Source organism: Channa argus, chromosome 5, assembly GCF_033026475.1.
Source record: "Channa argus isolate prfri chromosome 5, Channa argus male v1.0, whole genome shotgun sequence".
Lineage (NCBI taxonomy): Eukaryota > Metazoa > Chordata > Actinopteri > Anabantiformes > Channidae > Channa > Channa argus.
This window is the reverse complement of record NC_090201.1, coordinates 27,610,761-27,637,909: the sequence shown is the minus strand read 5'-3', so window position 1 is coordinate 27,637,909 and position 27,149 is coordinate 27,610,761. Positions and strand designations below refer to the sequence as shown.

The window sequence follows — 27,149 nt, the reverse complement described above, 5'->3', positions numbered from 1 at the left end:
ACAGGCACTGTCACCAACTGCATATCTTCTTGGTTTGGCAATAGCACAACTGAGGAGAAACACAAACTCAGTAGGACAGTGAAAACTGCTGAAAGAATCATTGGTATCACATCTGCCACATCTGCAGAACATTTACACGGCGCTGTGTGTGCAGAGCAGACTGCATTATAAAGGACTCCACACATCCGTTGCTTTACAATGTTCATTCCCATTCTCCCACACACCGATGGCAGCGGCTGCCATGCAGGGTGCTCACCTGACCCACTGGGAGCAACTTGGAGTTCAATGTCTTGCCCAAGGACACTTTAACACGTAGCCAGGATTGCGGATTAAAGCACTGACTCTGTGGTCCCTGGACCACTGCCTCACCAACTGAGCTACAGCTGCCCCCCTCATGACATGTTCACACTCATGAAGTCAGGGAAAAGGTACAGAAGAATAGAAGAATAAGAACTACTCAGCTATTAAATAGCTTCCTTCCCACAGCAATGAGGCTGCTAAATCAGAGAATGTGAACTGCACAGATGGACTAGTTTTAAACTGTAAAGCTGTCTTTGAATTTATTTTATTGTTGTCTGAACATTTTGTACTTTTGTGTGTATTTGTTTTTTTTGTTTGCTTTTTTTCTTTCTGAGCATCGGAACGTAAAGATTAAGTCATTATGTTCGCCACAAAACATAATCGTGTTTGCAGTTTAGTTGTTTAGGAACATCATTTTTAATTGACCAGGTTGACACGCTACACTTTGTTTTCTGAGTGAGCTTTGGAATGAGACCCATCCTGACTTACAGGTGAAGCAAAAGTATTTATGACACGGGCTGCGTTGGTTCAGCACATAAGACGTACACAGTTTGTTCTTCCTTCGTCACTACAGAGACACACAGGCTGAATGAAACTGATGATCAGAAACTACAACACTGCTGTTCCAACCTGCTGAGACTCCACACACTGAAGGTGAGTTTGACAAAAAAAAAAAAAAAGCAACTCGTAGAGAGAGCAGCCACGACTGATTGTACTTTGTATGTGCTGTGTTTTCACACTCACTCAGAGACTACATGGCTTCCAGATTAGAGGAGGATCTCTGCTGTCCAGTCTGCCAGCAGGTCTTTAGAGATCCCGTTCTTCTGTCCTGTAGCCACAGCTTCTGTAAAAACTGTGTGAAGAGCTGGTGGAGACAGAAAATAACAAGAGAGTGTCCAGTTTGTAAGAGAAGATCTTCCAGGTCAGATCCACCTTCAAACTTGGTGTTAAAGAACCTGTGTGAGTCCTTCTTAGAGGACAGAGGTCAGAGATCTTCAGAGGGTCTCTGCAGTCTACACTCTGAAAAACTCAAACTCTACTGTTTGGACCCTCAGCAGCCAGAATGTCTCATCTGCAGAGATTCAGAAAAACACAGCAACCACAGCTATATACCCATCGATGAAGCAGCACAGGATCACAGACAGACTCTGCAGAGATTCCTGAAGCCCTTAAAGGACAAACTGGAGCTCTGGAAGAAATTTAAAGTGGACTTTGGTCAAATAGTAGAACACATTAAGGTCCAGGCTCGACACTCAGAGAGGCAGATTCAGGAGCAGTTTAAGAAGCTTCACCAGTTTCTAGAAGAGGAAGAGGAGGCCAGGATGGCTGCACTGTGGGAGGAAGAGAAGCAGAAGAGTCAGATGATGAAGGTGAAGATGGAGGCTCTGAGCAGAGAGATAGCAGCTCTTTCAGAAGCAATAAGAGCCACAGAGGACGAGCTGAGAGCTGAGGACATCTCACTCCTGACCAACTACAAAGCTGCAGTGGACAGAGTCCAGCATTTTCCCCTGATGGAGGATCCAGAGCTGCCTTCAGGAGCTCTGATAGACCAGGCCAAACACCTGGGCAACCTGAGCTTCAACATTTGGGACAAGATGAAGAACGTGGTCTCCTACACTCCTGTGGTTCTGGATCCAAACACTGCAAATCCTCATCTCTACCTGTCTGAAGATCTGACCTGTGTGAAACGCGGAGACAAACAGCAGCTTCCTGACAATCCAGAGAGATTTCAGCCCTGTTATACCTGTGTTCTGGGCTCTAAGGGTTTTAATTCAGGTATTCACAGCTGGGAGGTGGATGTTAGAGATAATACTGTCTGGGAGATGGGTGTGTTGTCAGAATCTATCCAGAGGAAGGGAACCATAAACTCTGGATTATTGGGAATATGGTACAGTGAAAGTAAAAAAATATTAACATGCCCAGTTCCCCGAGTGTATAAGAAATTCAAGAAGATCAGAGTAAATCTGGACATGAACAGAGGAAAGTTGTCATTTTATGATCCTGACACTAACACACACATACACACCTTCACACACACTTCTACTGAGAGGATGTTTCCATACTTTGACAGTCTTGGTAACCACTCACTAAAGATATTACCACTACAACCCTGTGTGACAGTGAAGCAGAGCAGGTTCAGCTCTATCAGTCAGTCAGCTTTAGTGGCCAGTTAGCCATAAAGCACAGAGAACAATAGACCAACATGGACAGAAAGTCAGAAGAGGACCCCCAGCCCTCTGCCAATCACAGTTCTCCCACCACCTCCAAATCCCCCCATCCCCCATCGCCCACAAAAGTGAGAGGGTGGTAGGTACCTGCTGTCATCACACGGAGAACTGAGCAAACAAATCACTGTTAATATAAACAGATCAAAATAAATAATATTTTTATAAGTTCTTTACAGTTTAAATATTTTCACAATTTTGGTCACATAAGGTTTTAGGTTTCACATTAGATTTGTATATTTAACCCCCCCACACACAAATATTGTTATTTGCTTTTGACGATTTGGACTTAAACATTGTAGATTACATAAAATACATTGAATTTACAGTTTCTCATATTCAAAATGGCTTTTAAACTTGAGTTCAGAACCCTTTTAAATCATTTTCCATACCTGCCCCCCTGTTTTGAGCGTGTGCCCTGGTCCACCCTAGGCCACCGCATTAGTAGATTTCTAGATCCACCCGTGCAGACAGTAGGTACAGAGCAGACTAAACACAAACAGTTAGGTGGCAAACACCATTGTTTGGGTTGATAATATATGTGTGTTACTGCAGATGCCAGTTTTAAAAACTACATCAATACTATAAAGTTGCTTTAGTGTCATGGACATTTCCACACTGTTTCCCATCAGCTGTGATTAACTGTTTATTACAGTCATTCTGTGTCTGACGACGTGTTGTAATGTGTAATGTGGATTTAATGACCACACCTCCCCCGATTGTCTTTTTAATTTATTTTACAATTTATTTTCACTGTCTGTAAATTTAGAGGATTGAGACATTCATAGGTTTTGGTATAAAAGCGTTCGTACATCGAAGAGAACATGCAGCTCACCAACACACTGTAAATGCAGAAAATTACAAAACTGAACATGTGCTGCCCACAAAAACATCTTTCATCCAGTCATCATTTGATCATCTAACCCTCTGTTTCCCCATCTTTGTCCATGTCCATGCTGCATTCACACTTCAACCCTCCAAGCTTTCAGGATCCCACCATTATCTTTGAGCTCCCCTCCTCTTTTTCTCTATACATTTATTTGTCACCACTGTATGCTATTAATTTTGTGTCCTACCAACCTGCATAATGTTTTGTTGTTGTTTTGTTTTTGTTTTGTTGTTGCTTTTTGTTGTTGTTTTGTTGTTGCTCTGTTCTTTTCTCTCTTCACTTTCCACTCACCCCAACCCGGTCAAGGCAGTTGTCCGTCCACCCTGAGCCTGGTTCTGCTGGAGGTTTCTTCTGTTAAAGGGAGTTTTTCCTCTCCACTGTTGCCTATGGCTTGTTCCAGGGGGATTTGTTGGGCTGCATCTACATACTTGTGTAGTCTGGACTTTATTCTGTAAAGTGCCTTGAGATGACTTTGTTGTAAATTGGTGCTATATAAATAAAGTTGAATTGAATTGAATTTGTCAAGGCATCAAGTCTCTGGGGGATTGCTCCTGGCTACTTTTGTTTGGACCTACTCATCGATCCTAACTTATGGGGTCAACACCAGAACTGGGTTTACTATTTTGTATCCTACACTTTTATTTTTGATTCTGAAAAAATAAGTACTTTGGGATGAAGCCCATTCAGTATTACAGATGAAGCAGCAGCATGTTGTGTGACAAAGTCCTCTTCCCCCTCACTCATCTCCCCTCCCTTCCACCTCTCTATCTCACCTGCTGCCAATTACAACAGGAATTTCTGATGAACAAAGAGCAATGACTAAAGATGCAATGTGTACTTTGTTAGATTATCTTTACTACCAAAATTTGTTTTTGCTTAGAAACTGTAAAACAGATGATAAAATTTACAGACTCATAGTAACTATTTACCAACTCTGCCAAGGACGATCCCATGTCTTGCTGCAAAAATAAGGAGGGTGGTCGTCCTGCCACGGTGACCAGAACCGTTTGACTGTGGAAAACTTGGCATGAAACTGTATGAAAATTCGAACAAACACTACTATTACTGCATCTGGAGTAACCGATGCGCCAGTACTGGGGACCCGGGGTGCAGCTAATGAGTGGACTACTGGCCAAAAAAAAATTTAACCTGGGACACCTGGAAATACGCGTTGCCAGATGGAGTGTTTGAACTGGACACAAAGACAAAAGCAAATCGTCGCCATGGAGTAATTGAAGTGTAAAATCTTGACGGCCACATTATCTGAACTATGTCTCACTTAGAGACTATCCAGCTACCAACAACAGACGAAACAATGATGCTATTGTACTCTGGCGGCAAAAAAAGAAAAGCCGGTTTTGGCTTTTTGGTGGACAGAGGAGCTCCTAGAAGTGTAATGCTTTCGAGCCAATATCATCTGTCCTCCCTATCAGTCCTCACCATCCACGGCACAACCAAAACCCATATTCTATCCACCTTATGCACCGAGACCAGTCTAGATGCAGCTAAGGACGACTTGTACAACCAACTGGTACAACCAACTCTAACATATGCTGGACTTGATTCCACGGACTGAGCCAGTTAAAAGAACTCTTCCACCAGCTATACGACACCTATCCAGCCCAGGGTTAGCTACCAGAGCCAGCACCCATCGACCCGCCGGAGAATCCTTTACGTGGTGGTGAACCAATGGCCGGCGAATTGAAAAGTGCCATCAAATAGTTAAAGAAGAAAGCCATGCTCAGCAGCTTCATGACTGACTTACAGTTGCAGATGTCATTTTCGCCAACACGGATGCAGAAGACACACTTCACCTGCATCACCCAATCTTACGGCCTGAGGGTCAATGCAGACCAGACAGTGTATTCATTAAAAGGGAGGGATCACAGACCAACGTTTAACTCAACAGAGTTCAAATCAACCAGGTACCTTGGTTCACTAATGCAGAGGGAAAAAAGTGGCATCCAGCACCAAAGTACACAGCAGAATCGGACAAGCAACGGCAGCGTTCACTTCACCCACATGGTGACACTGGAAGAAGACCAACATCACCACCAGGACCAAAATTTGTATCTTCCGAACACTGATTCTGCTAATTGTCCTGTGCAGATGGGAAAACTGGAATTGACCTGAACAAGCGCAAGGTCTTTTAAATGCGATGTTTGAGACAGATCTTGGGTGTCTCTTCTCGTGATCATCATTGAAACGAGACAATCCGGACAAAGTGCAGACTGCAGTGGTTTGGCCACATCTGCAGTATCAATTCCAGTCGACTGCCATAAAAACCGTCTCTGGAGAGAGGGACCCATCCAATGGAGGATTCAGCGAATGGCACAGAGGGAAATGGGGCTCAAACACATCTAAGAGCACTTAAGGAACCTACGGCTGACCATAGATGAGGCTAGAAGTATAGCCACTGATCACCAAGAGTGGAAGTGTAAGGACGCACAGAATCCAGCCGGACCTACAGCCGCATATTGGTTGAGAGGACGACCTGCTCCCCAGTCGCCAGCTAAGGACTAGAGAGACAATTTTTTACATTACACTTAAGAATGTAGGACTACAATCCCTCGAGTTTAGTATCTAGCAAAAAAGGTTTTCAATCAGGTTTTCTCCATCATGGCTACACTTGTAAGTATGTAGCCCCTCTGCTGATATAAAAGGCATTTAAAGCAAACTAGCTTTGTCTTTGAGGTTTCTACAGGTTCTGTAACATGGAACCAGCTCAAGTGTTTGACTTCAAATGTCAGAGCTGGTTTTACTATTCTGTATCCTACACTTTCAGTTTTGATTCTGAGTAATAAATACATACTTTGGAATGAGACCCGTCCCGTCTTACAGGTAAAGCAACAGCACATTGTGTGACAAAGTTGGACTCCTCACCTGAAACAAATGAGGAAACAGTATGTTTTTCGACACACAAAAACACAGACTGTTCCTGAAAAGTTCTTAAAAACTTCTTAAAAAACTTCCAAAACCAGGTGAACATCTGTAACTGCAGCTGTAGCAGCAGTGAGATGGTCACTAATAAGCTGAAGAACATCAAGCACAGTAGACTCTGCAGTTTTACTCAGTGACAGTATCTCAGACAGCATCAGACTCTCTCTTAGCCTCCAGCACCAGTGTGTTTTAGTCAAGATCAAGAAATTACACATTTTATACATAAAACATGTTTTATGGATTAAATAAGTAAATAAAACCTAAAAGTGACATCGGCAATTTAGTGTTGGTGGAATCAAATCACAGTGATTGTTCTGCTTTTCTCAAACGTCGCTGACGTCACATAGTAAATCTCAGTTTTTACATTTCTTCTTCAAAACATTTTACATATTAACACATTCTCAGGGAACAATATAATTTTGTTCGTAGCTTGTCTTATTCTGGACCCTTACAATTGTTGGAATTTGAATTTTTTTCCTGCTGAGTGTTTCTAGACTGTCTCACGTATATTTTATTTTTGGAATCTGGCCTTTCAGACAATAATTACTTGGACTTGCTTTTTGTCCCTTGACCCTGCCTGTGGACAACCCATTCTGGTTGTAACAACATGAACTTGCCTCTCACCAGCTGTTATTTGCCATTTATTTATACTATTTGGGCATTAAAATGGTGGATCCAACACTTAATAAACACTATTAGTCATTTAATATACAAGGTCCTTAAACAGGTTAACAGGTTCTTAAATTTGAGTTTAAAACCTTTTAAATCATTTTCTAAATGTGACAACCTATTTTGAGTGAGGGCCCCAGTGTGGTCACCCCCCATAAAAAAATTCTGCACTTCCCCCTGTAAATATAACAGAAATATAAGAGTCCATCTGCTGATTATAAAAGCCTTTAAATATACTAGCTGTCTCTTTGAGAACTCTGCAATTTCTGTAACACATACCTAGTATTTGGGTCAACTGTTGGAACTGGTTTTACTACTCTGTATCCTACACTTTTAGATTTGACTCTGAGTGAACTTTGGAATGAGGTTCGTCCTGTCTTATAAGTGAAACGACAGTTTTTTCAGACGTGTGACAAAGGTGGACCCGTCTGGTTCAGCACATAAAAAGTACACAGTTTGTTCTTCCTCCGTCACTATAGTGACACACAGGCTGAAATACAAATAATCAGAAACTACAACACTGCTGTTCCAACCTGCTGAGACTCCACACACTGAAGGTGAGTTTCACAAAAAAAAAAGCAACTTGTAGAGAGAGAAGCCACGGCTGACTGTACTTTGTATCTGCTGTGTTTTCAGCCTCACTCAGAGATCAAATGGCTTCCAGATCAGAGGAGGATCTCTGCTGTCCAGTCTGCCAGGAGGTCTTTAGAGATCCTGTTCTTCTGTCCTGTAGCCACAGCTTCTGTAAAGACTGTGTGAAGAGCTGGTGGAGACAGAAAGTAACAAGAGAGTGTCCAGTTTGTAAGAGAAGATCTTCCAGGTCAGATCCACCTTCAAACTTGGTGTTAAAGAACCTGTGTGAGTCCTTCTTAGAGGACAGAGGTCAGAGATCTTCAGAGGGTCTCTGCAGTCTGCACTTTGAGAAACTCAAACTCTTCTGTTTGGACCATCAGCAGCCAGTGTGTGTCATCTGCAGAGATTCAGAAAAACACGGCAAACACAGGTTCAGACCCATCGATGAAGCAGCACAGGATCCCAGAGAGACTCTGCAGAGATTCCTGGAGCCCTTACAGGACAAACTGGAGCTCTGGAAGAAACTTAAAGTGGACTTTGGTCAAATAGTAGAACACATTAAGGTCCAGGCTCGACACTCAGAGAGGCAGATTCAGGAGCAGTTTAAGAAGCTTCACCAGTTTCTAGAAGAGGAAGAGGAGGCCAGGATGGCTGCACTGTGGGAGGAAGAGAAGCACAAGAGTCAGATGATGAACATGAAGATGGAGGCTCTGAGCAGAGAGATAGCAGCTCTTTCAGACGCAATAAGAGCCACAGAGGACGAGCTGAGAGCTGAGGACATCTCACTCCTGACCAACTACAAAGCTGCAGTGAACAGAGTCCAGCATTTGCCCCTGCTGGAGGATCCAGAGCTGCCTTCAGGAGCTCTGATAGACCAGGCCAAACACCTGGGCAACCTGAGCTTCAACATTTGGGACAAGATGAAGAACGTGGTCTCCTACACTCCTGTGATTCTGGATCCAAACACTACATATCCTCATCTCTACCTGTCTGAAGATCTGACCAGTGTGAGAGAAGGAGACAAACAGGAACTTCCTGACAATCCAGAGAGATTTGAAGGATACGTCTGTGTCCTGGGCTCTCAAGGTTTTAACTCAGGGACTCACAGCTGGGATGTTGAAGTTGGAGATAGTACAGACTGGGAGATAGGTGTTTTGCCAGAGTCTCTCCAGAGGAAGGAAACCATAGAGCCTAATTTAATGGCAATATGGTTCAGTGAAAGTGAAGGTGGCCCAGGGTGCCATGCTCTCAGAGTGCATGAGAAATTTCGAAGGATCAGAGTGAATCTGGACTGGAACAAAGGAAAACTGTCATTCTCCGATGCTGATAATAACACACACATACACACCTTCACACACACTTTTACTGAGAGGATGTTTCCTTACTTTGACACTTTGGGTCACAACCCAATCAAGATATTACCACTAAAGCCCTCTGTAACAGTGAATCTGAGCAGTTTCAGCTCTATCAATCAGTCAGCTTTAATGACCAATAACACACAATTCACCAATAACAATAGACCAACAAGGATGAACATTAAGGGACAGGGCCAGAGGAGGAGCCCTGTGTTTCCCCAGCTATCTGAAATTCCCCTGTCATCCCCATTCTGCCAGCCAATTACAGTTCCCCCACCAGACCCACATACTCTGTCAGCTCCCCTGGCAGCCAGATTTCATCAACAAGCTGCAATTTCGAAACCGATCCAAAACCCTCTATCAATCAGAGTTCTAAGAAACGCATTTTCTAGGTCCGTTTCCCAACCACCCACATTTTTGCAGCCAACTGCAATTTCCCCACAACCCCAAAATATCAGACCCCCTCTAAAATCCCACCTAAAATCCCACCTCCCCACCGTGTATCGACCCCCGCCAGAGTGATTTAGTTTTTGAAGTTGGATAGGGGATCTGGGCAACCTGGTGTTGGAGAACGGTGATTTCTTTGCAGTGTATACATGTAACCAGGTTTCTTATCATCTTTCTCCAACTGGCAATTCCCTTTGTGGATCAACTGTGAGCCAGGATTCCAGAATAAGTCTCTGGTGCATGTCTACGAGGACTTCCAGTAACCAAGTATGTACAGAGTGGAATAAAGATGACTAAAGGCAACTATGTGAACATAATGTCAAAGCAAATAGGTAGGAAAGAAAAGAGATGTATCAGTCCAGGCAGATGATATGTGAATGGCTAACGTACAGCAGTGCTGTTTGCATTTGTACATTTCTACGTACAGTAAATATTTTGGTCAGTGGGATGATAATGTGTTATGTGTGTGATAATAACACACACATATTATAATAATGTCAGTTTAAGAAACTACATCAATGTGAATATAGTCGTAGGCACTTTGGATGTTTTTGTATCATGGAGTCATTAAAGGTCATTAACTGTATCTCCCAGTAATTGTGTTCCTGACTCTGTGTTGTGTAATGACGACACCTCCCTGCACTGTCTTTAGGATAATCATAGGTTCTCTCTGGCATAAAAGCTCTTACCTTATCACGTAAGTACAGCTCACATGCTAAAAATACAGAAAACATTGTGCTACTTCCTGTTTCAACTTTTTCTATTTTCCCTCTTTACATTTGTAATGTTATTAACACATCTTCACGGCATTTTAATGCTGCTGGTCTCACTCTGAGTTGCGTTGATTAATAAAGATGATATTCAATTTGTAATTTCAACATTCGCAGGGTTCATCTCGCTCACATGCTCGCAACCCCTTCGTGGAGGTGTCCACATAAAAAGAGAGCATTAACGCGTTACCATAAATAAATAAGAAAATAAATCAGTGAATCAAAACAATATTTAAAATTACAACAGTCCACTCTAGCGTTACACATTACACAGCAGCTTTGCTTTGAACACGTGTGAACTTATCCTGCAATTAGCAGGTTTACACACAAAACTCAAGAAAACTCAAATATACAAGTCCACAGCATAAAAACATAAGTAATGTAATTTTAGAACTGTCAAACATAAATTTACATCGCATATTTAACAAAATAGGTTAAAATTAAACGGAGCAGAGGAAATGTGTGGCATCGCAGAAGCGTCCACATTAAAAAAAAGTACAAGCGACATCAAAATAAAACACTCTTTGTAATTCCTGGTAGGACGTTACAATGCGCCTGCCAAAATAAGAGTCTACCTGTAGAGTTGTTTACAATGATGTGCGTCCTGCTCTTAATCTAGAGCAACAACATTACTCAGCTACCTGTAAAAAAGCCTTTAAGAACAACGAGAAAAACAAAAGACATAAAGTAAAAAATATGCGACACCGGTGTTGAAAACGACGACAGAATACAGCGAAAGTCCCAACTAACTTTCCACCACAGTAGAGTGAACGCGATAAAGTGATGTAGCTTTTTACTCAATGATTCATCCTTGTTCTCTGCTGATATCAGATGCTCTTTAAAATGTTTTGTGTTGGTATCTTATAGAGTTAAAGATAAGAACTTAACAAATCCCCACTGAGCAGCACTAAGAAACCTCCATCAGAACTACAGTCAGGGCATATTTATGGACACTGACATAAGTTTTATAGTTTGCGCTCTGAACAGCAGTAGAAACGATCAAGATGTGCTTAAAATGGTGAGTGCAGAGCCAGCTCTTGGCATAGGCCATATAGGCGGTTGCCTAGGACACTACCTGCCGGAGGGGGCACTGTTACAAGCCCTCATCAAATAAATAAATCAAATAGTAAATTAAAAAATATTTGCAGCCCCAACTGGTGCCTGTTCTTCATGCTCTGTCTCAGAAAAATTAACCTCTAGATGCCTTTTCCGCAAGTCCTCACGTGTACAATTTTAAAAGAAAGCTATGAGAGACTTTGGATAAGAGTTTACTGCTACATTATAGTTTAATGTTGTGGAAATTGGGTCTGGAGGCTCAATAATCTCACCTAGGGCACCAAAGTGGCCGGAGCCAGCTTTAGTTTATTGATGTGAGTTTACAAAAATTACAGCTGTTTATACCATAGTATTTTGCTGGCTCATAAATATTTGGACAGTTGGCTCAGCTGTTCCACGAGCAGTTATATTTGTGTGTTTTGTTCCCTCTTAAGCTTGTGGTTTAGAATTTTGGAGCCTGTTGTTAACTGTCAATAAGTCCAAATAACTGTCACTGCTGGTGAAGTAACCAATCGTCACACTGAAAAAGTAAAATCCATCAGAAAGATTAAAAACAGTTGTGGGCAAATCCACTATTTGGTATATTTTCATAATAATAAATAACTCACTGTTGAGCTCGTGTATAAAAGAAGAATCATTTCCCTTTCACAACAGTTGGTCAGATGAGACACCATCCAGGAAGTAGGTGTGTTTGTGCCAAAGGCAAGAATCAAATGTAAATAGTTCTACTCAGTCTGGGAACAAGTGGTATTGAGACAAATCTACTTTTAACTTCAGTGACAGAACAGTAAAGAACACAGTAAGGAGGCAGGTACAATTTCCAATTTGGTTGGTTGCAGGTAGAGCTAAGCTGGTGAGCTGGTAGATACAACCTTTTCCCTTCTGTCGTCAACCTGTTCCACCAGGGAAACTGGACAGACACTGGGAAAATAAAGCGAGATTTTAGTCCCGCGTGTTGTCCAATGTCAGTTCCATTGGCCGGTGCCCTGAACTCTACCTCAGTTTCTCCTGGTGAGTGTTGGTCAGCTGCATGGCAGCTCCCCCATCGGTGTGTGATTGTGAGTGTGAATGGGTGAACGAGAAGCAGTGTAAAGCACTTTGAGCGCCAATAGGCAGAAAAGGGCTACAGTATATAAGTGCAGATGATTTACCATTTACAGCCTAATACACTGTACCACATGGCTGTGGTCCAAAAATGAATGATGGCCGATCAACAGTGTGAGTAGAGAAGTCACAGGGTCTGCATAGGGTTCAAACATCCTACAGCATTAATAAAAATTGCACTCGGCTTCAGAGGCAACTAAAAAGCTTAGTATGGTGTGAAACTGCTCGCTGGCCCAGAGTAGAAGATGAGTTATACCAGGAAGCTCTAAGACATTTGTGTGTGTGTGTGTGTGTGTGTGTGTGAGTGAGTGTGAGTGTGTGTGTACAGCTGCATCAGTCTGAAACAGAGCATTGCTCAGAAAGGGAATAAGTGCTGAGTAGATGCTCCCAAGGTGCACACCATCCATGTGTGAAGAGAAGAAACGGAGTAGCTGAAAAACTTTGCATGATAAAAGCCCCCACAGAGACACTGAAACAGAGATTAGTTCTCCTGCTGACTTTAACACTGGGATCATGAATCCACAAGCAGTAAGTTACACACTGTATCTGTTCACCTGGAAGACAAACACAGGAGCTGTATGATTTACACAGATATGTGCCACAAAAGTACACAAAGATGACACCAAGACGGCGACTCAGCTCTGCTAAAGGTCCGGCTGGACCCAGTAAATATGCCCGTATCTGCACACCTGTTAATTACACAATACCTCCTCTCACAGGGATGCACACACACACACACACACACACACACACACACACACACACACACACACACACAGTATGTTTCACTACTGAGCACAAACACCAGGGGATGCTCACAATACACACTATCACTCCTTCATCTCTACCAAGCACGGTTCTTCTTTCTGAATGCTGATCAGCTGGACACTTCCTCGGGGTGGTGTCCTCTCCTCGTGTCTTTCTTTAAGTTCATTTCTAGTTGCAGATGCAAAGGTGATACAACTCACATCCCTCCCCTCCTGCTCCCGTCCCCTCAGCTTGTACCCAACATCATGGTGAATCAGACTTTAGAGCTTATGTTTGAAGTCCTACCTTAGGGGATTATGTCAGATGGTTGTTTGTTCAGGGATGGGAAGAAAAAAGCAGCATGGGTCACCATGACAAATCGGGGTCCTTAAGCATAGACTACAGCTAGTGACAGTAGTACTTTGCTGAACTGCTACAGGATCTCCCACCCAGAGCAAAGGAACTGAGCCAATGGTCCTGCATCTCAGTAGGAGGTTGACCAACTGATGCTTTGCTAAATGCCTTTTTGAAGTAAAGGAACTTTGAAGCTTCAGAAGAGGGTGTTGCGATAGAGGCTTGGGAGGAGTTTGCAGCTTGAAGACTGGAGGATGGGTAGTTGACTCCCCAACCCAGGATCGTGTCTTTCCAGCCAAGTATTGCAGTTTTGCAGCCTTGAATGTGAAGGGAGCTGTTGTGAATGAATAACATGAAACAGCAGAGACTTATGGTGATTGGCAGAAACATTTGTTCAGGTTAAGTCTTAACTGTTATGCATTAAGTAGGTGGCCTAAATTGAGTGTGAGCTCCCAAATTCGCGGCTAAAAGTCAACAATGAGGCAGGTATGGATGAGGGGTCAGGAGACAGAGTTGTAGGACAGGGTGCTATTCATAAGAGCTCTCCTGATACATTCCTTTTATTCCTTTTAAATTAGTGGCTCCTGAAGTTTTACTTGATTCAGGTGAGTTGGACTCCAGAGGCCCCAGAGAAGACTGAGAGCACCACGATAAGCAGTTGGGCCTTCCTCACTTGTGTCTTCATCAAATGGTGTAGAAATGAATTACACAATCTGTCATCAAACTGCCTGTGACAGTGTTAAACGTTGCACCTGGTCTACCTAGAAGATCACTTGAACCTAGTGCACATCTGTGACCCTTTTTCCATTCTGCTAGAAAACACACACACAGACAAACATGCACCTTAACCAAACCCGATTATATTCAATAGGTGAAACCATGTCTGACTGAGACAGACAGTGTCCTGCTGTGCGCTGCATTGAAAGGACATCTCCAAATAACAATTGGACCTGACTCTCTGGATGCTGTTGGAAGTTGTGATGACAGATTTTACTGAAACAAAATGGACGCTCAGCATTCATAGTGCGTTGATATTCTTTATCAGCTCAATAATTTTAATGAGCATCTATAACCTTTTCCTTTTATTCTGCAGTACAATGTGCTGGTAACTTAGCTCTGGACTCTACTTTTTCTGCTGGCCGACTAACACACACTTGGCCTCCTTCCATTACAGAGGAGGACAGATATTGACAGTTTTAGAGGCAGATTCACAAAGGCTGAACATAAGTGAGAAGGGATGTTCTGCAGTAAAAGCTTTTATCAGTGTAAATGTAGGCATTCGCTGTCAGTGTATAGATCATTGTTTCTGCATAAAAATACTATTGAGGAGAAAATGCGACGGGCTCGGCTGCCGCTGCAGGTGCTGGGGGGAACTCCTGCAGTCATGATGCTGATGCTTAAGGTACCCGGCCAAGAAAAGTGTCATAGGGAAGAGGTGGACAGGGTGGTGGATGGATCTCGACTCTAGTGTCAAATCGCACGCTGTGGGATGAGAACGTGTTAAGGTTGTTGTCACCATGTAGCTTCATTCAGTACATGTGAAGACAGTGTCCTTCAACACAAACTATGCTGCGGTTCAGTGTGAGTGAAACTCTTGTTTTACATCTTTGTTTTCCAGCTCAGTAACCTGACACATCGCTCTCGTTAATCATGTGACCGACTCAAACATGATATAGATTCTCAGCAGAAGACATTTGTTGAATGCGGGAGTTGAACAAGTGAATCACAGATGCAGATGCTGATTTCCTTTAAAACTTCGTTTGGATTTAATTGTTCATTTGTCCTTTGACTTATGGTGATTTAAGTGTAGAATAGGCTGGGAATTAGTCATAATTGAATGATAGTGCTGATAAGATCCTCCCATCTAGGTGCAGCTTAATCATCGTTTAATCCTTAAATTTGAGTTGGGGATGGGGGGTTGATTGCTCCGCTCTCCTCGGGCAGAAAGTTGAGGGTTTGGGAGCGAATGCAGGGGATTTAGAGACATGGTGAGTCTGTGCTGCACTTCCCAATTTTACAGACATTACAGAAGATAAGCCACAACGTGTCTGGATGTTTCATTCACTGGGTCACAGCTTTTTATTGTCTTTTTTTTTTAATTTAATGATTAATAATGTAACGCCATGTTTGCAGCCGTGACATGTCACTGATGGGATGTCAGAACTGATACAGTATGACTGATGTTTAATGCCACATATAAGTACACATACACTGTGTACTCACGCTGTTACAGAACCTGTGCAGAACCTAGTAGTTCAAACACAAGCACAGGTCCACTGAGAGGGACCTGGCTGCAGACAAGACAGTGGACTACTGCCCCAACACAGTGCCATCTCACGGCGTTAGATAACGACACTTCCATTTTTACATCCTTTAACATGTTAATGGACACAACAGGTGCACGTTGGCTCTACCATTCGCTCCATGAGCACCGCTATGTCACGCCACAAAAGCTGTGTTAGGTTCAGGGTCACTTAGGAGACAACATGGGCCAGGAACAAAAACTTCAGAGTAAAGTTAAGTTACAAGATATAAGATAAAGATACAAGATAAAACTCAATAAATCACACAACATCTTGCACCAGAGGCAAAACCGTTTTCCGTCACTATTGACCAGGACCCCGTCCACCTCCCTATGAGACTTTTACACTTTATATTCTTGGTCTTTCAATTGTACTACACTGAAAGCTCAGAGTGTCGATCCCCATCCAAACATGTGCCCCAAACACCAGGGGATGTATTTTAGTTCTGTCACTGTTAAGCGTATTTTAAGTTCACTGAATCTGTTTTTAAATGTCTCTATGTAGGTAAGTGTCCCTGTTTGTGATTCAGTGCCGCATCTGTTTGTGTAATATTTTATGGTTGTGTTGACATATTTCAGTTCAATGCCATCGTGATCACATCTTCTCCACTCTTCAACATCTTCTGTTTGTTTGAGGGTTGAGGTTACAATCAGTTTTAGAGGCTGGTATTTTGTTACGGTGGTTATGTTTAGGTTGTGTATTATTTCCAAAAAAATCCTCACAACTATTGTAACACCAACACACACACACACACACACACACACACACTGGATTTCAGAAGCTTCCTTCTATTAAAACTCAAGTGATCCCAAATGTGTAAATGGGATTTTCAAATGTAGCTGTAGTTGTTTACAGCCTGTGAATTGAATTTTTAAAAAAGTTCATGTTGTTGAGTGATGCATTCAAACCAATCACTCCTCAAAGTGGAGAATATATATATATACTGTCAAATATAATACTTGTGCTAGTAAGAAATGAATTTTTGCTTTAGAAAACAGAGTATTACTTCATGTTCCATCTCACAGGGGCTCAGTACATGCATGAGGTCCAGGACTCTGGCCTGTGGTCTGGTTTACACACATACTCAGCCTTCAGTCTGTTACGCACACATACACACACACACACACACACACAGCCCTTTTCTATACATTCTATATACTATACTACATACTCTTTGCTGGGGTAGAGAAAATATATGAGGATATATTGGAAACATTTTTAGGTGAATTCAAAATATTGTTGCTATGGTTACAGTCAAACAGAACTAATTGAGGCATCACATTAGCTTCATTACTCTGGAGATGGCACTGTTGGTCCGTATGAAGTTGGTACAGACACACGGAGTGAATCCTGTCGGCCAATCAGATGTTCTGCCATTATTCCAGTTAGGATTCAGCAACTCTGCTGATAAATGAGTCAGCTTGTACTGGAAGGGTGTAATGGCAGCTGTTTATCGTCATTTCTGATTTCCCTCCTTTTTGCCAGTGTTTTAAGTTTAATCTGCGTATGAGCTTTGTGACCTGAAAATTCACTTATCAACAAGTTTAATGTGCATTAGCCAAGAAACTGGTTTGAGGAAAAGAGACAACAAGACCCAGGGTGAGACAGTGATACAGAGGCAGAGTGTGGTAAAAATATAACACAGACATCAACAGACTGATGGAGAATAACTATCATTTGTTTCTTAAAGGATCTGGTGAGCAGATTTTTTTAAAGGCCACAAAAACCATCAGGGCATCAAAGAAGAGCCAGCAGAAACTGAGCAGTTTGAAACAGAAGGTCAGGCAGTGGGTCAGACTATAAAAGTGATCTCAAAATGAGTTTTGCGAATAGCTGGTGATAGATGCTCTAGGAAGTTGAGGGCAATGTGGCCTTAATTGGTTTTCAAAATCCACAGATTGCCTTTGAAAATCCTGGTACGTATCATTCTCCCTCACTGTCCGCTTTTGAGGTGCCCCTGAGCGTCAGAGCTGCTCGGTATCTGACAGTGAAGGCTGCGGTTCTTCTGGGAAAAACCTTGAATAAAATCGATGCGGAAGGCTGCGCGGGAGCAGAGCTGCTCATGAAAATCCCTGCTAGGTGCACTTGAGCTGAAAGAGGCTGTCATCAAGAAAAACCTCAGCGCTGGCCATTGTTCAAAGTGCTTTAAATTACTTCCGTTAGTGCCGAGGCAGGAAGCCGTACGATGCTGTTAGAGCCCAGCAGAGAGGCAGGATGAGGAGGGTGAGTAAGAGGTCTAGTGGATGTCTGTGCGCACAAAGGGTTTGAACACAGCGTACCCCAGGGGGCCCCCAACCCCCAACCCCCAGATACCAGATGCAAACATAGTGTAATTATTCAGAGAATAATTTGGCTGATGGATTAAGGGTTTGTTTTTTGACAGTTGCTGTGATCAGCAGCAGAGATCTTGTTTAAGCTAGTTCGGCTTTTGAATTCACGTTTCGGCGAGTACAGGACCCTTTGGTTGCACCGCTTGGTGTCGTCACCCACGTTTTCAGTCACTTTTGTCTCGCTGTTACTGCCACACGGTAGACGAACCAAACAGCTCAAATGGCAAAGCAGTTTCTGTTGTCCTTAAATCTACAGACTAGGATTGTTTTAAGATGCTCAGAATGCTACACTAACAATCTGTTCATGTCCTTCACCAGCACTAAAGACAAAGTCATTTGCTCATAAACCACGGCACTAATAAACTAATAAGACATTTATAAATGAAACGTAAAAAAAAAAGTCAGTAAAATTGTTCCTCTTTGCATCAGGAGCCTGAAAAAAATGTCCCACACACACACAATAAAGGAGAATATATGTTTTAATTTCTTTGCGAATAACAAAACCAACTAACGTGCAAATGTATATAGATTTCTATAGGAAATGTAGCTGCATCAGTAAGAACTGTGCATGTTGACAATGAATGTAAATTAAAAGTCCCAAATATGCTGATCACTGTTTATTGATATGTTAAATATTAACATTTTGTCACCTCATCATTACTGCATTTAAACTAATGTATCACTTATCACAAAATACCTGCTCTCAGGCTGATCATGCTCCTTAGGGGCAAATGGATAATAAACAGAATTATCACTAATTTAGACAGAAATCCTTTTTAAATCGTGAGTTCACTTGAACTAAGGGAGAAACTTAACAAATCAAGCTGTGAATCATCTCTCACACTGTGCCTCCCGTCTTATCTAATGCTGATTTCAAAGTTTTTACGCCACTGGTCACTGTAATGTAGTTCATTTTAATCAGGTATCTGCTTCTCCCTCTGTGTTAGTCACTTGCTCTTCTCCACACACACACACACACACAAACACACACACATGCACCAAGTCAGGCTTAATTGAAAAGCATCTTTTAAGAATGCTAAGAACTGCCCTGTTAGCCTGGGGAGAGGATAAAGGCTGTTACATTATTCAGGGCACTTGGCCTTTCAAATGCTACACTTGAGGTGGGTTTTACTCGGCCTTGATGTCTTCACGCTTTGATTTGTCTTTGTCTCGTGTTTTTTCTGTCCTCGTTTGCCTCTCCCAGCTGAATTTCTGTTTCCTTTCTGGAGCATTACTAAATGGATGAGGATGTATGAGGTACTTGCAACACCACGGCCTCGTGTCGCGCTTTGATTTTCGTGTGTTTTAAATACACAATTGAGCTTTATTAGAATCATGTTGCTGTGTTTTTACAGCGAAACACACTGAAGGTGTCGGACTGCAGAGAGGCCACGGAGCAGAATTACAGTATTCTAGCGGTGCCCAAACCACGTGCTTGTGCATGTGCATTTTCAAATCCGCCAGCAACAGCTGGTGTTCACGCAGTCAAAACAGGAACACATAGAAAGCCAGACAGTGATCATTTATATCAAAATAAGGGAAATGAGAAAGCAGCAACACAGGGAAATGGGCACATTTCCATGCAGCGTCGGCTTGGAAAGAGACCAACGAATGTGAGGACACTCTGCAAAAAACAGGGGGCATCAAATCGCCGGCTGTGAACAAGTCTCCAAACAGACATGTTTGATTGTACGCTGGGAAGGTTACGGAAATTATTGGACACAACACACACACACACACAAAGCTAAAAGCTACAGACAAATACCACTGCTTAAAGTCACAGTTTGTGTTTCTCTCGGAATAAGACAGAGAGTGTTTCATTTCCACCGCTAATCAGGACAAAATAGCAAAATAAATATTTTGTTGGTGTGAAAAAGGAGCAGCAGTGTGAGGTATTAACTTCTCTCCTTCTGTCACATAATCCTCAGATTGAAAACACACATTTTGTTTAAGCAGGTGAGATTCGATTTGTTTTACACAAGAGCTTTACAGGCTTCCTCCAGTGACCTAATCATGCTATTCAAATTCAAAAGCTTTTTTTTTTTTCCCCAGAAAAAAGCCCCATCACCCAAAAATGAGGTATGATTACCTTCACCAGGAGCAATCTCACACTAAATGCTCTTTGGGTGTGCAGCAGGGGAATGAGGGCAGGAGGTACACAGCTGTGCCTGTCTTAAATTGGCAGAAAACAGGAAGCTTGCCTTAGCTTGGTTTTCAAATCCATCAGTGCAGTATTCAGAAGCTGTGGATAATAAGCGTGAATTGTAAATTGCAGATTATGTCCTGGAGACACAATGTGCACAGCACCAAAGGATTCAGTGATGATCGGGAATTTAGATTTTTGTTATGTGCAGAGTCAACAACACAGTTGTGCTTTGATGTAAATTGAAGTAAAATGGTCAAACGCATTAGTGCATATAAAAATATCATTCGTTTGGTGAACTATGTGGACAAAGCTGCCAGGCTGTAGGTTAGACACATTGTTCTTTTTGGCACATTTGATTTACCGGTTGGGTTTATTTTGAAGTAACTTTGCTCCAGTCTTTTGCACACAGACATTATAATGTAGTGGACTTTAATCACAAAAGGGTCTTTTGCGTGTGGTTCTGTCAGGACTGTACAGGCATCGCCCACACACATTGTCCTGTAGCGGTGAGACCAGACGCCAGATGGAAACACGTTAACAACCACGTGCTGCCCAATGACTGTGTTTTGGCATAAGTTAGTTGATGATAGTCATGACATTGCAGTAGCTAAGCTAACTTGTCCATTACTAGTTGGACCCTGTGGTTGTACCTCTGTGGAGATGTCATGTTGGACGACTGAGGTTGGACAACTTAAGTGTTGGACAGTTTTGCTTTTGTGCCAAAATGAATTCGGTGTTTTGCTACTTGAGAAGTGGACATGTTGTCATCTGGCGCTGAGAGGAGACGCAACACAGAAACACGTTAACAATGTAAAGAAAGAAACGTGTTACACATAGATGGGAATAAAATATAGTAACAGACCATAATGATAATTTAGTCAAACGTGTGCAGCTAAGTATCGATACAACAACCGTCTGATTTATGAGTGTGTTTGCTCTGAGTTTTTATTTTAAATCACATTGTTTCACTCAGTTCATTCCTGGAGCGAGTTATATGCGGAAATCATGCTGATTTCAGCAGTTGTCACTTGACCAGCCTGAGGCCTGTGATCTGCTTGGAAGAATCATTTCATGCGGAGAATTAATTTCCTAAAATATTATTAATCCTAATAAGAACAGCTGGTTCTCTTGCAGTGCGGCACTGTGACCGTCGTTACCCAACAACAGTTATTTCATCCCGTGGGAGTCTGGCTGCAGTGTTAGCACCTGTCCCACTGTCAGTCAAAACACCTGAATTCCCCCCTGCTCATCTTCACACATCTACTGAAGACACGGTTCTCTTGGCACTTCACTGGAAATGATGGACACTTTATTGCCGTGAGCATATTCCAGCACACATCTTGCTTTCAACGTGGACTTTTCATGGGGAAAGACTGTGAATTTGAGCTTGTTAAAATCTTACCCTGGTTGTGAGAACTGATGTGATGACACTGATTGGCCTGGATGAAGCCTTTGGCAAACTGTGGATGTTTGAGGGGAGGGTTGTGGCCCTAATTTGCCTGCCTGTACATTCCCAGATCTGTGATTGTCGTAGCCACGTTGCTATGTCCGCTCCAGCGGTCCAGGAGCACAAGGCTCTGGCTTTCTCTCCCAGCTCCTCGGTGTTTGATCAGGCCTTGAATCTGACACGTCGGCTTCTGAGTTGCATGAGTCAAAAAGAAGCGACACTGACTGCACTTACACAGCACTTTCTGCATTTCACCTATCAGATTATTGTCTGGTTGTGCCGGATGGTGATCTTACATTATTTATTTTGCAGCTTCAGCAATGTAGTCCAGCTCTTTACCGGGAGAAGCCCTGAGCAGATGAGATGTGTAATCTCTCCACTTTGTTCTGGGTCTGCCACGAGGTTTTCTGTCAGTGCTGGACTCGCCCAGGAGGCTTTCTGATAAGCGTCCCACCCTTTTAGGCAGTTAATACGCTTTCTAACCCTCGGGGACATGTTTGTATTCTTTTCTATTCTGTGTGGAGAACAGTAATGAGCAGCTGCATCCTTCGTCCGTACTGGAGCCAAAGGTTTTGGGTGTTGCAGCCAATCCCCTTTCTCCATTGTGAGTTACAGCCTTATTATGCTCCAGAAAGCGAGGCTGCCAACAGAGCAGCAACAAACCTTCCTCTCCATTAAATCCTCCATTATTTGCATTAAGATATACATTAAAATGGAATGAGAATGATCCAAAGGTGATGAGGGAACAGCACAGAGAAGCCAGGGTGGTGTGGACAGAGTTGGGTTGTCAAGCTGAAGACGTGAGGAAGCAATGAGTGAGCATATGAGCAGCTGGGTGTCGTTACCACAAGTGAACTTAATGCACTCAAATTGTTCTACGACCCGGTGAAACCCACGAGTTTCCCATGGGCCCAGTTTGGAGCAAATACCTCCATCTCCTTCTGTTACATCTGAAATTAATATTTCCTCTGTATGTGGCCCATCCTCTCCACACAACTTAATCTCACAGAGGTTCTCCGAGCCAAGCAGGAGCCGCACAACAGTTGCAAAGGGAGTAGTGTTTCCCCCAAGCCAAGAATTTGGATACTGAGGGTGTGTGTGTGCCGTTTGGTGCCAGTGTGCCTTTCTGTTTTGTTGGCGCTGCTCTGGTCGCCCTTCTCCACTCCTGTTCTCACCGAATTTCTGCCAACAGCAAGTCTCTTCTCCAATTTACATAAATTCACATTGATAAGTTCCTGGCATCCGTCTGTCATCACTGTTGGATCCACAGTTTTGCGGTCGGGTTGTAGCCTGCCAGGACACAATTTCAGTCACATTAAAAACAAAGGAGGTTTAAGTACTCGTTTTAATAAATCCACTCCTGAGTGAAGGTGCTCTTGACCTCAGAACTGTCTCATACTGGCAGATACTTGAAGAGTGACAACTGGTGGAAATGACAGGACACTGTATCAGCTGTAGATGAGAGTAGATGACTATCATTTTACAATCCACAGCATTTGTTTTAACAGCTGGAGACGGAGGAATTCAAACTCTGGAAGCGGTAAAATCTTTGTAATAATCAGCTGCCAGTCAAATAGCTTCTCTTTAGGAAAAAACTGACTATGGAGAACCAACTGGGTATTTTAGACTAATCAGTCTCTCCAGGAAGTCATGTTGTCACGATCACAACACAAACTCTTTTCAACTTTTCAATTTAAAAGATCATAAAAACACAGCCAGTTCTCATTACTGAGGCAACAGAAAGCGCAGCTTTACCCAGACTCTTTAGAGTATACTCTGCGCTGTATGCTGACGATGCTATGAGCGTCCAGTGAAGTACGATGGAAACCCTGACGCTTTAATATTAGCCCAAAGCGGTGACGTAGAAACTACGGTGCAAAAGTCTTGTACGGAGGTGGACGTGCTCCTGGACAGTACAGCAAGACGCAGGACTTTTCCACAGGAGACCAGAGTTTGACTCTAGTGAGAGACTTTGTGCCCTTTAATCTCGACTGTAACCCAGTTTGGCACATGTGGCTAATATAGTGAGGAAGCACGTGTGTGACGTCACAGTTGGTAGTGTTTTGTTTTTATGTAATTCATATTGTAACGTAATCTTACCCTGAAGTAGTTTTACTTTCTAAATTCGTTCCTGCGGCCTCGAATGGTGTAACCCAACCAATCCCGTCTCTCAAGCAGACCACAGATTGTTTGGTCTTTCTGTTTGTCTACGACCCTGCTCCACTCTTAAGACGAGATTCCAGTGTCGTACTGGTGGCAGCACCCAGTGGGGCTGTGTATCATGCTCGTCTTCTGAGAATCCATCACAAAGGCGTCAGTGTTGTTGCCACAGCTCCTCCTCGTGGCATGAACAGCTACGAGGAGACACGCTGCTGAGCCAAAACTGTAAAACAGAGGGAGATGTTTTGCTTCCTGATGCTAATAACGGTCACGATCCGAATATCTTAACATCTTCTGTTTGTTTCCCAGAGTCAGAGATCAGAGCGTAACATTTTTAATGGATGATGTTAATGTGAAACCACTTACTCTATGGCCTTTGTCTTAGAGAGACATGATGTCCTGAGGCTAATGTGGTAACGTATGATGTTTTAGGGTCATTCCCCTTTAACTTTATGGCTTTATGTTTTTCATTTTTACCCTCCTGAGAAACTGAGAAAATGGAGAAATGCATTATAGCAACACTGATTGAAATGTCAGTGAACACATTACGATTCAAAATGCTTATCTCTGGTCTCACTGTTAGCTCCACCTGTCCATCCATTTTTTTTCCCCTTCTTTCCTTTTTCTAACATATTTTTCTCCCCTTTATTTTTGCTTCTCTCTCCCACCACCATCGCTCCATGTCCAATCCATTCCTTTCATCTCCTTCCTCACTCGGTCGGTCTCCCTCCATCTTTATTCATGCTCCCTGTCCTTCTTTTGGCTCACATGTGTCTTTCTCCTGCTTCGTCAGTCTCTCTTCGTCCATTCTCTCTCTCTGTCAGTATTTTGCATCATAAAGAGCTTAGTGCTAGGACAGATCAATAAATCATCAGTTGCATACGGAGAGCAAACGATATCAGCTAATTCTTCCTGTGCACACTGCCTTCTTCCTGAATGCTACGGTATAGAGACTCAACATGTCAAGGACGGATGGAATTGAAAACATTCCCTTTGCAGCAGCTGGGAAGTTTCTATAAGTCAAGCTTTCGCCTTTTTTATGTACAACCCATTTCAACTTGCATCGCTCTTCATTTTCCCGTCTCCACCTTTTCCAACTACTGCATTGAAGAGTTAAGGAAATGTCCATTAATTACCCATTGTTATTCATTTGCTTGCCCAAAGGTGGATGAGAACATTCACACCATGACTGTAAGCAAACGTAGCCCAACATGAAACCTGGAAACAAGCCTGGCTGTGTCTCATGTTAACAAACTCTGCCTGCCACCATGTCTAAAGCTCATTTCTTATAACTGATCCGCTTTGTGATCAGATAAAAATGTGGTAAATCGTGTGCACCTTTGAGACGCTTTAATCAGCTAATGTTTTTGCATCAAAAACCCCAAAATTGGTAAATCAATAATCAAACTGTTTGCAGATTAATTTTCTAATCCTTTAATTGAGTAATCGTTGCAGCTTTTCATCTAAATCCCAACAATAAATCTGTCCCTGCAGGATTTCTGTTTTCCAAGAAAAAGTGCAGAAACAACTGCAATAATAGTTAACACTGTTTGGTTTTTCAATTATTAACAATAAAAGCCATGTTGCAGTTAGACTAAAACTAACCGTGCTGTTTCTCATGCCGACAGGAAAACACTTACATTTCCAATAACCAGCCTCATTTAATCCAACTAACCTTGATTCTTTCAGCAACTGTTGCAGATCTGGATGGAGAACAAGATTTATCTGTTGTTAAAACACAATCCTCTTGGTCTCTTACGAATCATAAATAAATTATAAGTTCATGGTCTGTCAGAAGTTTAACTATCATACTGTTGAGAGGAACAATGTGTAATTGATTGGAGGTAAAAAAAAAAAAAAAAAAAAGGTCAGTCAGGATCTGAAAACGTGAGAATAGAAACTAAGTGCTAAAGTGCTTCATTTTCACATCATTCACTAATTCTGCTTTCTTCTATTTTTAGGGGCCATAACATGTTTTGTCCCCACATTCATGCAGACCATCGTCGTTGCCAGATACCTTTGCAAACATCAAGTTTCTGGAGTCTCCTGCATGAAGAGCAGCTTCCTGGTGAACCACAAATTCTAAACAAAACCCTGGAAACTTGATTTGGTCGACCGTCAGCTCGGAGGTGACTGCTTCTTCTCCTCGCTTCAGATAATGGACTTGTGTCCGTACTCGTCTTACTAGACCTTAGTGCCGCATTTGACACCATTGACCACAACATTTTATTACAGAGACTAGAACATAGATTTGGGATTAAAGGAACCACATTACATTGGTTTAAATCTTATCTGTCAGACAGATTCCAACTTGTTCATATTAATGATGACTCTTCTTTATGCACCAAAGTTAGCTATGGAGTTCCACAGGGCTCTGTGTTAGGACCAATACTTTTTAATCTGTACATGTCACCTTTAGGCAAAATTATTAGGAAACATTCCATAAACTTCCACTGCTATGCAGATGATACCCAGCTCTATTTATCTGTGAAACCAGAAGATACTAACCAATTAGTCAAACTTGAAGCATGTCTAAAAGACATAAAGACCTGGATGTCCTACAATTTCCTACTTCTAAATTCAGACAAAACTGAAATCATCCTCTTTGGGCCTAAAAACATGAGAAATATGCTGTCTAACAATATAGTTACTTTAGATGACATAACTTTGGCCTCCAGTACTGCGGTGAGGAACCTTGGAGTTATCTTTGACCAAGATTTGGCGTTTACGTCACATATAAGACAAATCTCTAGAACAGCCTTCTTCCACCTACGGAACATTGCTAAAATTAGAAGCATCCTGTCTCAAAGTGATGCCGAAAAACTGGTCCATGCATTTGTTACTTCTAGGTTGGACTACTGTAATTCCCTACTTCTGGGGTGTCCTAATAACTCTCTAAAAAGCCTTCAATTAATCCAAAATGCTGCAGCAAGAGTGCTGACTGGATTAGGAAAGAGAGATCATATTTCACCTTCACTAGCTTCTCTTCATTGGCTTCCCATAAAATCTAGAATAGAGTTCAAAACCCTCCTCCTTACATACAAAGCTCTTAATGGTCAAGCTCCATCATATTTAAAAGATCTCATAGTTCTGTATCGCCCGATTAGACCACTTCGATCCCAAAATACAGGCCTACTTGTGGTTCCCAGAGTTTGCAAAAGTAGAATGGGAGGCAGAGCCTTTAGCTATCAAGCTCCTCTCCTGTGGAACCAGCTTCCAATCCAAATTCGGGGAGCAGACACCCTCTCTACTTTTAAGACTAGGCTTAAAACCTTCCTTTTTGATAAAGCTTATAGTTAAACTGCTCACTCAACCTGAACTAGCTTTTCTCTAT

At 42.4% G+C, this 27,149-nt stretch overlaps 2 protein-coding genes across 2 annotated transcripts; both read left to right on the top strand.

The window, feature by feature from the left end:
- Positions 1-828: 828 nt before the first annotated feature.
- LOC137128049 (zinc-binding protein A33-like) lies at positions 829-3,229 on the top strand. The gene is made up of 2 exons (XM_067505727.1): positions 829-954; positions 1,049-3,229. Exon 2 carries the CDS (start codon positions 1,056-1,058, stop codon positions 2,472-2,474), a length of 1,419 nt encoding a protein of 472 aa, XP_067361828.1. The 5' UTR covers positions 829-954; positions 1,049-1,055; the 3' UTR covers positions 2,475-3,229.
- A 4,192-nt stretch (positions 3,230-7,421) lies between these two features.
- LOC137128048 (E3 ubiquitin-protein ligase TRIM35-like) lies at positions 7,422-10,250 on the top strand. Its single transcript, XM_067505726.1, has 2 exons — positions 7,422-7,580; positions 7,660-10,250. The coding sequence occupies exon 2, from the start codon at positions 7,677-7,679 to the stop codon at positions 9,471-9,473; it is 1,797 nt and encodes a 598-aa protein (XP_067361827.1). The 5' UTR covers positions 7,422-7,580; positions 7,660-7,676; the 3' UTR covers positions 9,474-10,250.
- Positions 10,251-27,149: the final 16,899 nt, after the last annotated feature.

What these genes read in the sequence shown, in the direction of transcription:
- LOC137128049 (XM_067505727.1), top strand. Translation starts at nt 1,056, where the DNA reads ATGGCTTCCAGATTAGAGGAGGATCTCTGCTGTCCAGTCTGCCAGCAG.
- LOC137128048 (XM_067505726.1), top strand. Translation starts at nt 7,677, where the DNA reads ATGGCTTCCAGATCAGAGGAGGATCTCTGCTGTCCAGTCTGCCAGGAG.